General features: G+C 36.4%; 1 protein-coding gene across 1 annotated transcript; it reads left to right on the top strand.

Moving 5' to 3' along the window:
* The first annotated feature begins 1171 nt into the window (after positions 1 to 1171).
* SERTM2 (serine rich and transmembrane domain containing 2) lies at positions 1172 to 11754 on the top strand. Its single transcript, XM_077144994.1, has 3 exons — positions 1172 to 1301; positions 1450 to 1546; positions 7231 to 11754. Exon 3 carries the CDS (start codon positions 8014 to 8016, stop codon positions 8284 to 8286), a length of 273 nt encoding a protein of 90 aa, XP_077001109.1. The 5' UTR covers positions 1172 to 1301; positions 1450 to 1546; positions 7231 to 8013; the 3' UTR covers positions 8287 to 11754.
* Positions 11755 to 12918: the final 1164 nt, after the last annotated feature.

The following is a 12918-nucleotide window of genomic DNA, read 5'->3' as shown; positions in this document are numbered from 1 at the left end:
TTTTGTTTTTCTTTCTTTCTTTTTTTTTTTTTAACATGGGCAGGCACCGGGAATCGAACCCAGGTCCTCTGGCATGGCAGGCAAGCATTCCTGCCTGCTGAGCCACCGTGGCCCGCCCTGCAATAATTTCTTAAAGGTCAACATGACACTGTTATTAATACTATTATTACTCTTAATACCATAATAAAGGTTGTTGATAACCATGTGTTGTTGGATTAATAATGCACCAATGATGGAATATTATAGGAGAAGTGACATGGGAGCATTCAGCTGTTCTTAACCAGGAGGCTACAGACCACTGAAATTATATGCCTATTTCTGAGGAAGGGGAAGGATCATGGATTTTCATCAGGTTCTCAAAGGAGTCCAAGACACACAAAATGTTAAGAACCACTGCTGCTATCGAGAAAAGAGGAGAAACCTTAGAATCACACTGCCTTGTTTTCAAATGCTGGCTCCAGGTTTACTAATTGAATGACATACTTCTCTGAGCCTCAGGTTCCTCATTTGCACAATGAGGATAATATTGCCTAAATCACAGTTACTTTGCAGGTATGAAATTCTTTATATTAAATGCCTGACGCAGGGTAGGCACTCAAGAAATGTTAATCGCCTTCCTCTTGCCACAATATGTAAAACATGGAAAGAACATTAATCTACACATAGATGAATCGTTTATATAAGAACATATACCCTTAATAGATACAATCTCTTCAAAGACCTTCTACTTAAAGCTCAGACCCCCAGTCAGAAGCTCAGAGCTAGATTCCAAGATTAATGTTAAATTTCCACAAAAATTCTAACTAAAACTATTCACTTGGTGCCTAAAAAAAATTCCCCAAACCTGGGAACATAGTACATGCATGCAATCTGTTTGTAAAGAATCAATTCTAAGCAAATACTACTGTATGACCTAGGATGAAAAGCCTCCTAAATTGAGCAGAGGTCTGAGCATCATAAACAACATATGAAGAAGCTTTTATAAAGACAGGGACTCTGAGGTAGTCCTGAAGATTCGTGAACAAGCCTCGAAGGGGTTAAAGTGGAAGGCTTACACAAACTTTGCTTCTCAGCTTCTCTCCTATCTCCTCCCTCTCTGGCTCCTCACCGCTAAGGCAGAGCCGAGCTGAATCTTTACCTTTCCCGCATACTCTTAACTGTTGCCTGCGAAAGAGGAACTGCGGACTGAACTAATTCAGGCTGCTTTCATTCAATTGTTACAGGAGTTACGTACACATCCAAAAGGGTTTGCTCCTTGGAGCATATATAGGAGCAAGCGTCTGAAACGGCACTCTGAAGCCGTAAGTGGCAACTGGCGTTTTAAATATCTAATAGAAGGTGTTTTTCTCTCTTGGCTAGAAAGGGCTCTCTTTAGGAGGGTGAAAGAAAAAGCATACTTTGCACGAACCTACTTCTCTAGCAAAACAGTACTTTCACTCTATTTTCCAGATATTCCAGAGATGTTCCTGAACAAGTTGCCTGTCGGTGCGAGCTTCAAAAGGGACACTTAAATGGCCAACCCCATTCATCCTGTGTGCCAGGAAAGGTAAGAGAGCGGAAATATTAAAATGTTATTCACGGTGAAGACAGCGGCACTATTTTATTTTTCGGCAGGTGTGACAAATAGGCACCATCTGCCGCGGAAGAAACAGCAACTCCCACTTGAGAAAGCTTATTACTTAAAGGCTCCAGCCGTTGAAGAAGTGCTTGCTGCTGGAATTGTTTTTTCGTAGGCTGATATGGAGCTAGATACTCTAACCTCTTCTACCTCACTTAATTTTCTCTCTACCCCCAGGTAGATAAATACAAATAGAATGCGTTAACTCTTGAAGGCTGTTGCAATTGGTAGTTCTGACTTTTCTCTTCTGAATAGCTCCACAGATAATTTTCCTTAGCTATTTGGTGGGATTTCAGCTCTGGAATTATATAGGCAGGTGTCATGCAGAAAAAAGTAAAATTACGTGTGGATTGTTTTTAGAACTTTATCATTTTTAAAGAAAAAAGTTAAAGTAACTACTAAGAGCTCTTTAAGGACCAAAACAGGGTTCAGGTTATATCTCTGTGTCCCCAGCATTAGCAGAGTGTCTGGTACTTGGTGAATACTTGATGAAGGTTTGCTGAATGAATTTCAATCTGATTTTGGAGGCCCGTACAGAACTTTGTTATACTAATTAGAAACAAGTTTCATGTAAGAAATGCACCTCAGGGTTGATAGATGAAGAAAGCTCCACATTCCCCTATTTTGGGGAATAGAATTCTTACAATGGGAATATGTATTATTTTGCTCCTGTGAGGTCGTATATACTGTGCTGATGTCAAACATCAACAAGAACTTGGAATTTCGAGGTTCATATCAAAAACGAATTTTTTTTTATTACCAAGAGTTTTCTTTACCGAGTTAGTGACAAAACATGCAATTAGAAATCCAAAGTTATGTTCACATCACTTGTGGATATTTTGATTTACATTAGAAGTGAAGTAAAGCAGATCTTCAGGCTAATGACCAATTATTAAATTGGTTTATTTCCCATTCCTCCAAACTCTATCTTGTTTCTCAATATTTTCCCTCTTCCTTTCCTTATCTCTACCTCTTAATCACTCATTTCCTCCCATCTCTTATCTCCTTCTCACATCCCTCATATTCTTTCCTCATTTTTTACATTTCTTTCCTTCACTCCTTCCCTTTCCACTTCCCTCTATCACCCACCCTTTTTTCCCCCTAATTCCTTACTCTTTCCCATCCCTTAGTCGCCTCAGCCTTCACTAGTTTTCAATCACTTTTAAAAGGACTAGAGAATGATTTTTATTTAATGAGCTTTTCAAAAAGGACTGCAGGATATTAAAATCATTCTCTAAAGGTCTTTCCACAAAAATCTGATCCTTCAGAATTAAGAGACTTTTGATTCATTTTGACATTGCATGGTTGTTTTTCTTTCCAAGTGATGCATAGCTTTTTATAGAGCAATCACATTATCTGTGCAGCTCATTAATTAGTTAGAAACGAGAACCATGGCAATCATGTTTGGAATACTTTTATGATAAGATATCACAGAAAATAGGGCCAGGGCAACAACGAGGATTCCCTAATACCTAACTTTTCATTAACACATTTAGAATTCCTTAATGTACTTTAAGAATTAAACAACTGTCTGAATTGATCAGAGTGATTGATTTGACCTTGGGGTTATAAAGATTTTAAGAAATATGTGAATTGTCAGTTTTCTAGCCCCTCAGCTGAAATCTTTAATGAAACTGACAACTGTAGCTAGGATGACCAAGCTTCATTTGATTCTAATAAACATTTAATAAATATTCAAACCTAATGAAGACTCAGGGTTGATTGTGTAGGAAGCAGAAAATGTATTATCAATTATTACCGAAAATCATCTATGTATACATTGGTAATTTCTAAAATTTAAAAATTAGTTTTCCTTTAAATTCATGCAATGGAAAATAGCAAGTCAAGAGCAAAATTTCCAACAAAGTGATTATTCATCAATTCTATATTATAATCTGGAATTTAGTCTCCCTTCTTTGCAGGATAAACGATTGGGCAGTGAGGAAGGGGAATGGGGAAAAAAAGGCAATTTCAGATTCTTCCCAGATTATGCGAGCAATTAGAACAGAGAAGACAAGTCTGCTTCTCTTCAAATTGTCAGTGCTGAGTGCATTTCTTCAGTCATATCCACACTATTAAACAATTACTGAGCAACTACTCATGGAGTTTATAAACTACTACCTGGGGGGGAAACATCAAATGGATAACTACACTTGTAGGCAAAAGTAATTACTCTAAATGAGGTATGAAGTATTATAAGAATTAAGAGTTGATGAGAAATCAAGGTTGGTTTCATGAGTCTAAACTTGAAGAATGGGTAGCGTTTCACTAAACAGATAAAAGCAAAGAAGAAAGGAACTATTTGAGCAAAACCATGGAGGCAGAAAATTAGGTGACAGTGAGCACCACACTTTGATTGGAAAGGAATTTAGTGAAAGGAAGGTTGGCTGAGACCAAAACATTGAGAAACTTGAATGCCAAATTAAGGAGAATGGAGTAAACTCCAAAGGAAATAAGGAGACTTGTAAGCAATACGTGGGCTCCTAAGCTTTTATTCCTTTTTCAACCTATTAGAATAGTTACAAATAAATGATAAAGTAACATAATATAGGGTAAAAAGAGCAAATCACAGAAGATTGCATACAGCCTGATACCCTTTTTTATAAAATTCAAAACAAATAAATGAAAAAATATACATAGTTTAGGAATAGATGTATATGTGTGAAAATAAAAGGAAATGATTAACAAAATTCAGGGTGTTGTACATCTGGGGAGGAGTGGGTAGGAGGATGAGATGGGGAGGAGCATAGGTAGATGTAAATTATTTGTTATTCTCAATCTTAAAATTAGTAGTTTCATGGGTGTTTGTTCACAGGTGTTCATTCATGGGTTTTCATTATATTATTAAATAAGCAAATGAAAATGGGTCTGAATGGACCAATGATGATTATATGCCATAAAACGAGGATTATGACTTATCTGATTCTGTATATTTGTGGTCCAGAAGGGAATAAGAAAATCCTGCCATAATACTATAGTATTTCCTTTGGTTTTCACTAGCAGTGACTGTTTATTTTCCCTTCTACTTCTTTTATGGAGAGCAGTTGAAAATTTAACTTATGACATATATGAAAAAAAAATCATATGGTCTTAACTCTGGGCCAGTACCATTCCTAAGGAAAGAAAATTCAGGGAGGAGAGGTGGTAAAGAGGGAGGCTTCTTGACTGACAACCTAAATATGAAGCACATCTAATAAATGAGGTGGGGGGGCACCAGAGATCAAAAGACACCTCTTCTGGGATCTGTTCTATAACTACTTGTTGAAGAGAGCTTTGAAAACCATTGCTTTTGTCTTTGCTTTGTATATATGTTATATTATACAATAAAAAAAGTAAAAAAAAAAAAAAAATAGACACCTCTGTGTGAGCTGCCCAGCACTGTCAGAGTCCTGAATTTGAAGTGCCCTGTTCTATTTGTAGAATGATGGTTCTCAGCTGTGGCAGCATACATATCAGAATTATCCACAGAGCTTAATACAGATGTTCATGCCCCATCCAAACATACCAAATCAGAATCTCTCTGAAAAGAACCCACATATAGGTATTTTCAGAAAGCTTAATAAATGGTACTGTGTCTTAGCCAGGACTTGAAGGCCATTTCTACAGAGTGTACTTAGCAATACTATCACCCAAAGGCATGTTTTTCAGATTTCAATGGGCATATGAATAAAGTGGGTATCCTGCTAAAAATGTAAATTCCAGGTTCCTACCTCAGAGAGTCTGATCTAGGATGCAAGGGGAAGGGCCTAGGAATCTGCATTTGAAATAAGAGCCTTCCAGGTGATTCTGATTGGGAAGACTTTCCTTGGACCACAATGAGAAAATTGCCCCAAAGGTTTCAAACACAAAGGCCTCAAGATGATTATTTTTGGTACTGTTTTTAATGTATGGCCCTGAACAGCAAATAAGATGGATTAGATGTGTTCTTTAGCTGGGACATCAGAAAGAAGGACCAATAGTTAACCCACAAACCTCAGTGTGTAAAACTCACCTGAAAGACTTATGTTTATAATGCATATTCCTGGGCCACAATGCCAAATATTAAAATTTGGTCTGGGGAAGAGCCTAAGAACCTTCATTTTGAATGGTGTAGGGAATCCATGCAGCACACTCTAGAGAAAAAAAAAAATGATTTGAGAGGAGAAGCAAGGTCCACAACCTAGTGTTTTGGGAAGGAGGAGTTTGCAAGAGCAAACCCTGCAATCTGCATTCGCTTAACAAGCAACCGATGGATATGGTTGCCTTTGGGAGACCGGGTTTCTAGGAAACTAAAAGATGTCTACTGTGATTGTCTTTTCCACTTATTAATGAATCAGATATCAAAAGAGAAGTGACGGTACCTTTAAATAAAACAAAAGTGTTTCTTAGAACCATTGTTCCAAATATAGAAGAAAGACATCCTCTCTCTTTTCTCTTGTTTCTCATAATATACGTTACTGTGTGAGTAATAGAGGCGCTAGGTAGATACACTAAAATACATGCATATTACAGGAAGTGTAGTGACATGGACTAGTGAATATGAACTTTAAGCTAAATGCTCCCAGACCTGATGCAAAAGTCAAGAATATAAAATGAGTAAAGTGATTGTTGGAGCTATTCTATTAACTCTCCCTGGGTAAATTAACAACAAACAGAACTAGGCTACATTATCAGCTCTCTGCTACTGTGGCACATAGAAGTATGACAGTGATGATTGTTTATTTTCATCACCCATATCAAAATTTATGTTTGGAACGAAAGCTAAATTGTTCAGTGCTTAGCTTCTTGTAATAGATGCCATATTAAAATTTTGAAAGATTTCAATGGTAAAGAATTGATCCTACTACACCCTGGAATATTTTTACAAATGAAGACAAGGTTGTCTTTACCAATAATGAAAGATACAGTGTATTTGCTTGGAATAGACACACCCTCTCAATTCTTTCTGTTCCACAAGTACTGAAAATAAATATATTCAGAGCTTATATTGGATTACTACACAGCACCCACAGACCGAAATGAGAGAGATAGGACAGAAAGAAAATTGGGGAAAGCCTACATTCCTGAAAATTCCATGATTTGTTAAAGTGACAAGTACTGGGACCTGGAGATTAAAAAATGAATCCTTAGTTTAGGTCTTCTTTATTTCTGAGCTCAGTCTTCCTGGTTAAACTAGAGCAATGGTTCACAGTTCTGGCTGCATTTTATGACCTTGGGAGCTTTTTAAAAAATGCCAAAGCATGGACCACATCCCAGACTAATAAAATCAGAATCTGTAGAGTGGTGTCCAGGTTTGGCAATTATGATTCAGAAAGTCTATATTGGGACCCAGGGTCTGTATTTTAATAGGTACTCCAGGCAGTTCTTATGATCAAAATGGAAAACACTGTTCTAATCTAGCCTAGTTATTTGTTAAGCCATCTGAATTTTCCTTTAACTGTTTAATAGTCATTTTCTACACAAGAAAAAAAAGCGAACTTATGGAAACTCATAAAAAAAAAGTTTTTATCTTTTAAAACTAATTTTCTGGTAACAAACCATTTTGCAATATATCCGTTTATTTTTATTCCAGATAAGTTGTCATCTGTTTTTCTTAAATAACCAAAGCTTTTAATTTTGTTTTTGATTTTCAGGAAAATAAAGCTGTTGAAAAATCTGAAGAGCCAAATCTTCTGAGCCTCTGTCCAATACTGTGAACATCTCAGAGATCTCCTTCATCTGAGAAACACCAGGTCTGAGAACACTTTCCCTGCAGCCAGTGAGGGACGTCAACAAAGCTTTAGAAAACTTACTTCATCTAGATTTAATCATCAAACTATGGCATCTGAGCAGGAACCTTACAATTTCCATCCTTAGGGAAGAGTCTGAAAGACAGAAGTGAAGTGAAAACTCAGATATGCTGAACCTGAAAGATTCAAAAGCATTAAAAAGTCCCCTCACAGAAGAACCCCATTAAACTCATGTAATTAGTCCACATATTTAGATGAACTACAGGTAAAACAGAGCCCTTTCTCCTCCTACCAAAACAGCACAAAAGTCTTATATAATACCCTAAAAGGTTTTTATCCCCAAACCAGTATTATAAAGCAGTTTTACCATATTTATTTTAATCAGTATATGAACAGGACTTGTGGAAAATAAGGCATTTATATATTTTCTAAAAATGATTAAGAAGTTCTGATAAAACCTATTTGGGAGAGGGTGCTGTGCTAGAGGACAGAGAAGGTTCAGCAATTGCCAAGTTAGACCATCCATTTTCTTGCTAATGCCCACTGACTTAGCTTTGATAGTGAACAGTTTGTAGTGAATTGTTAGAATACACCCCCAATATATTCGGAGACAGCCTAAGTGACTGTGGAATGCCTCAGCGGTTGTAGAAATCAAATAGAAACAGCTACTGACTCAAGTCTTACGTGATGACGGAGGTGCATTTTAAGTATCATGGAAACCTTACTGGACGCGCCCATTTTCCCACGCTGGCAACAGAGGTTGATACCACCTCAGATAAGTATTCCAACCTGTACATGTATGTGGGCTTATTCCTGAGCCTCCTGGCCATTCTCCTCATCCTGCTCTTCACAATGCTTCTTCGGCTCAAGCATGTCATCTCACCCATTACCTCTGAGAGCACAGAAAGTGTTCCTCAATTCACAGATGTAGAGATGCAGAGTCGAATCCCCACCCCTTAAAGGCAGGTGAAGGTGAGCTTTAGTGGACTCAGTGAACCCTTTTTTATGTTGATGCCCAGGAAAACTTACCATGTTGCATATAGCTTCCCATGTGAGGGATCAACAGTTGTTCATTTAATCGAGGGTGTGTTTTCTTGGTATTATTGTTTGTCTTGACTCTGCCTGTGGGATATCAAAGAGATTTAATGTAGGAAATGGCAGCTGGTTGGGAGGGCAAGTTTCCATAGTAACCAAAGAGAGCCTGGGCCTCGAACAAACCTCAGACCACAGAAAGTAATATGCAGCTGTTGTAAAAAGCGCAGTTTCCCTGGAAGCTCCAAGAACCAGCAAGGAAAATCTGCCTTCAATAGGTTTCTTTGTTAAAGGAGGTTGCCTCAAGGAAAGGACACACTTTAATTTAGCACCTCAATCATGGCTGCTGACATGAAGCTAAATCAGTGAAGTTACTGGAAGGGATCACTAACTCTTTTCCAAAAAAGCAGTGATTTGATCATCTTGGGCCATTGAGTTTGTCCCAAATAAAAGAAGAGATTTAAAGAAACTGTTTCAGTTTAAAGAGCAAGGTTGCAGAAAGAAGTTTCTAGTAAACAAACTCATCTAGACAGGGAAAATGTGCATATTATACCTGTGTTATTACTATTATTTGACTTTTAAAAACTCAGATAATGATAGATGTATTACAAAAATTTGGAATGACAAGCTTCCCCCAAACCAAGGGAAAAATAAGTCAAAATATTCTCATGGCAGTAAACCCGTCATTATACATGCTGCTTCTTTGCCTTTTCTTCCCTCCCCCTCACGCTCCAGGATTGAGTTGTACACAAATATGAGCTTTATTTAAAGGTGGGCTTGGCAAAGAAGGTTCAACTGTTCTTTAAAGCAGAAACAAAATAATCTTGGTATTGTATAACTGAATGATCGTGGCTTTGGACAAAAGATTCATGCCTTGAGAGTCCTAGATTTTTCTTTCAGAAAATGAGCAGTGAGCTATTTAGTTATCACTGTACTCATTTTAGATGTGAGTATGAGAGAAACAAATGGATAGAAAGGAAGAATTACTAAACAACACCCTCCAACAAATACTTTGGAGATTAATGTCCTCATGTCATATTTGTCTCTTCCCAGAAAATGCTCCTTTCTTCCGATCCCTGCCAAAAGATGAAGTGTATCACTTATTGCCTATAAGAGAATATATATTTTGAAAAATTCCATTCTTACAAGCAGCCTCAGTATGCCAGTAGTGAAGGGAAATTTTAATTTTTAACATTCTAAAGTGGAACCAAAGAAGATAAATTCCATTTACAAATTAGGAATTAGAAAGTTGGTCATATTTTTGCCACCGAAGAACTCATACACCTGTGTTAAATATTCTACCTACTCAAGAAAATATCAGTCTACCTTACACCTAAAAGGTGGTCTTCAGATTTCACAGGTGATCCCTCGGGAACTTTACTGGTGGTAATAGAGAAAAGGAATGGATGTTACCTTAAATGGCACCTCCATGAGACATGTAACTCTCTACAGTCTGTAACCAATTGAGATTGGCCCCTTTACTCTGATCTAAATCTAGTTAGGTGGTGAAATTCCCAAGAGCTTTCCACTTTTATACACAGTAATTTGCCAGTGCTCCCCTCTCCAAGGGGCTGCAGGGCATGAAATCCCCACATGAAGCTCTAAACTTAGCAGCAAGGCTGACTCTGTCACACGGTTACAATAGTGCATTGGAGGAGGTGGCAGCTGCATTCGACACCATTCAGAACAGATGAGCAGGTAGGCTAAAACCCGGCTAAGGCATACAGTTCCCTTTTTTTAAAAAAAACATTTTTTATTATGAAATACAACATATATACAACAAAGCAATACATTTCAAAGTACATTGTAACAAATGGTTGTAGAACAGATTTCAATTTGGTATGGGTTACAGTTCCAAAATGTCAGGTTTTTCCTTGTAGCTGCTTCAAGACACTGGAGACTAAAAGGAATATCAATATAATGATTCAGCAGTCATACTCATTTGTTTAATCTTATCTTCTCTGTTATAACTCCTCATACAATTCCCTTTTGGCTTTATATTTCCCAAAACGCAAAGTGACTCTTATATTGTTACATCTTCGTGGTTTAAGTTTTGTCTTTATTCAATACCCAGACTCCATGGAACCTTTAATATTTAAGCTCCTGCCAGCCTACACGGATTTCATCAAGGGCTTAAAATCCACCCCAGAACTTCTTAAGGATGCATATCTCCCCTCACTCCAGGCTCTTCCTTTTGTGCACACAGTATTTTAATGCACTTTACAGTCAAGAAGTTAGTGGCTGGATAAATTAAGGAACTGATTATATTTTCAACAACAGTGAATAGCAAAATTCCCAATGCCTTTTTGCTAGATCTGACAGGGTCACAGACTGCAAATTTCTTACCTGCTCACCTCCCCAACCCAAATCTCATGAGATTAAGATTGTTCCTTAATCACTAACTCAGATCAAGATTCCTAATTTATGATCAAATTACCTACCTGGAAAACAACCATACTCTTTCATCACAGCTACCCCACGGGATCAGATCTTTACTGAGCATTAATCCAAGCACACAAACAGATTACACTAAAATAGCAGCAAAACCTTCCACAATTTCCAGTGATAACATAAGTGGAGATACACTTAAGCAGATGTATCATTATGGTGATACACATAGTATTTAATCTGGAGGAAAACAAACTAAATGTTGTCATAATAGCAAACACTGTAAAGAATTTTCCGTTTATATTGAACTATATTACATTCCCCAATGTATTATATCAACATATATTAGGGCTCAAAGAGGCACCTAGAGCAACTAATGGGCTCAATTTGAATTTATCCATCTATCCAAAATGCTGACTTGGCAACCTCCTCACTCCACCTCCACACAAAAATAGTGCTGTTTAACCGAAATGTATATAAACAGGTTATTTGCATGTAGGTGTACTCTGCTTTAAGCAATCATGATATAGAAAAATATGGATTTATGAAAAGATGAAAAAATGATTACTCCCTTTTTATTATGGCAAACCATATGAAATTGACATTTTTGTAGGTAAAAAACGGTCTAACAGCAGAAATTTCATATTGTGCAACCTAATAAAAATCTCACTACATGAATTCTTTAAATAGTAAATTCTCCTAATATGTTCAAAAAATAAATTTCTAAAAATGTACTTTGCATGTATTTCAGAAACATGAGTTGTATAAAACAAGTATACTGTAAAAGGCTTATGTATTATGTATTAGTGATGAAATGTTAAGGTTAATGAAGTAAGAACAGTTTCATCCAGCCTAAACTTTCCATCCATGCCAAATCTGAAGCTTTGGACTCATAACTGAGTTTGGCCACTGTGGATCCCACAGTACTTACTAACAAGGTATAATGGGTCCATTTAATACAGTCTCAAATGGTTATATTCAGGAATACATTTATTCACCTGCATTTGTACAAACAACTTTTTTAACAAAATGAAAAATTGTGTGAAAGAAAAGTTGGATTTCTTTCGTTTGAAATTATTCATATTTGAAATATATAAATATTGTATAAAAACAGAAATATATTTTAATTAATATTTAGCATGTAGGTTTTGATTCCTGGAAAATAAATGCTGACTGTTTGATTTGCTGATAACATTTATTTATTATATGAAGGATGTAGTAAGCATCAGTCTTTTCATCCCAATATAAATTGTTACAGCTGCAAATTTGTGAGATTTATAATTTTGAGATCTTATTATTTTTTCTTATTCCCTAACCTCTCAGCTTTTGTTTCCTCCTTAATTACAAATTTATTTGTGCATTAGTTTCTTTGTTTGTTTATTTGGTAGTAAAATGTGAAAAAATAATAAGTACCAGCTGTTAATGTGGTTGACCTGAAGTGAGAGTGAGATGACATCTAAAGTGCCAATATCTTTCAAAATTTCCCCCAAGTAGGATATTTTTAAATGTTTTTTTATTGTGAAATATAACATATATTCAAAAAAGCAATAAATTTCCAAGTACATTTTAAACAAGTAGTTATACAACAGATGTTAAAGTTTGGTATGGGTTGCAGTTCCATGAATTTTCATTTTTTCTTCTAGCTCCTCCAAGACACTGGAGATCAACAGAAATATCAATATAGTGATTCAGCAGTCATACTCATTTGTTAAATCCTATCTTCTCTTTTATACTCCTCCTTCTTTTTCTTTTTTTTTTTGTGTGTGCTGTATGGCAGGGTGACATTTCATTATTTTCCCATGTGAGTATTCCGTTATTGCAGCATCATTTGTTAAATTTTTGTTTGTTTGTTTGTTTTGCTTGTTTGTTTGTTTTTTGGGGAACTGCACAGACTGGGAATCGAACCCAGGTCTCCCGCATGTAGGTGAGAATTCCACCACTGAACTGCCCTTGCACCCCCTACTCTTCCTTCTCTTTTAATACCATATATACATACAAACAATAAATTTCAAAGTATATCGCAACAATTAGTTGTGGAACAGATTTCAGAGTTTGGTATTTGTTGCAATTCCACAATTTTAGGTTTTTATTTCTAGCTGCTCTAAGGTAATGGAGGCTAAAAGAAATATCAGTATAATGATTCAGCACTCATACTAATTTGTTAAACCCGAC

The sequence above is a fragment of the Tamandua tetradactyla genome, chromosome X (assembly GCF_023851605.1).
Source record: "Tamandua tetradactyla isolate mTamTet1 chromosome X, mTamTet1.pri, whole genome shotgun sequence".
NCBI classification, from domain to species: Eukaryota; Metazoa; Chordata; class Mammalia; order Pilosa; family Myrmecophagidae; genus Tamandua; species Tamandua tetradactyla.
This window is presented reverse-complemented; position numbering and strand designations above follow the sequence as displayed.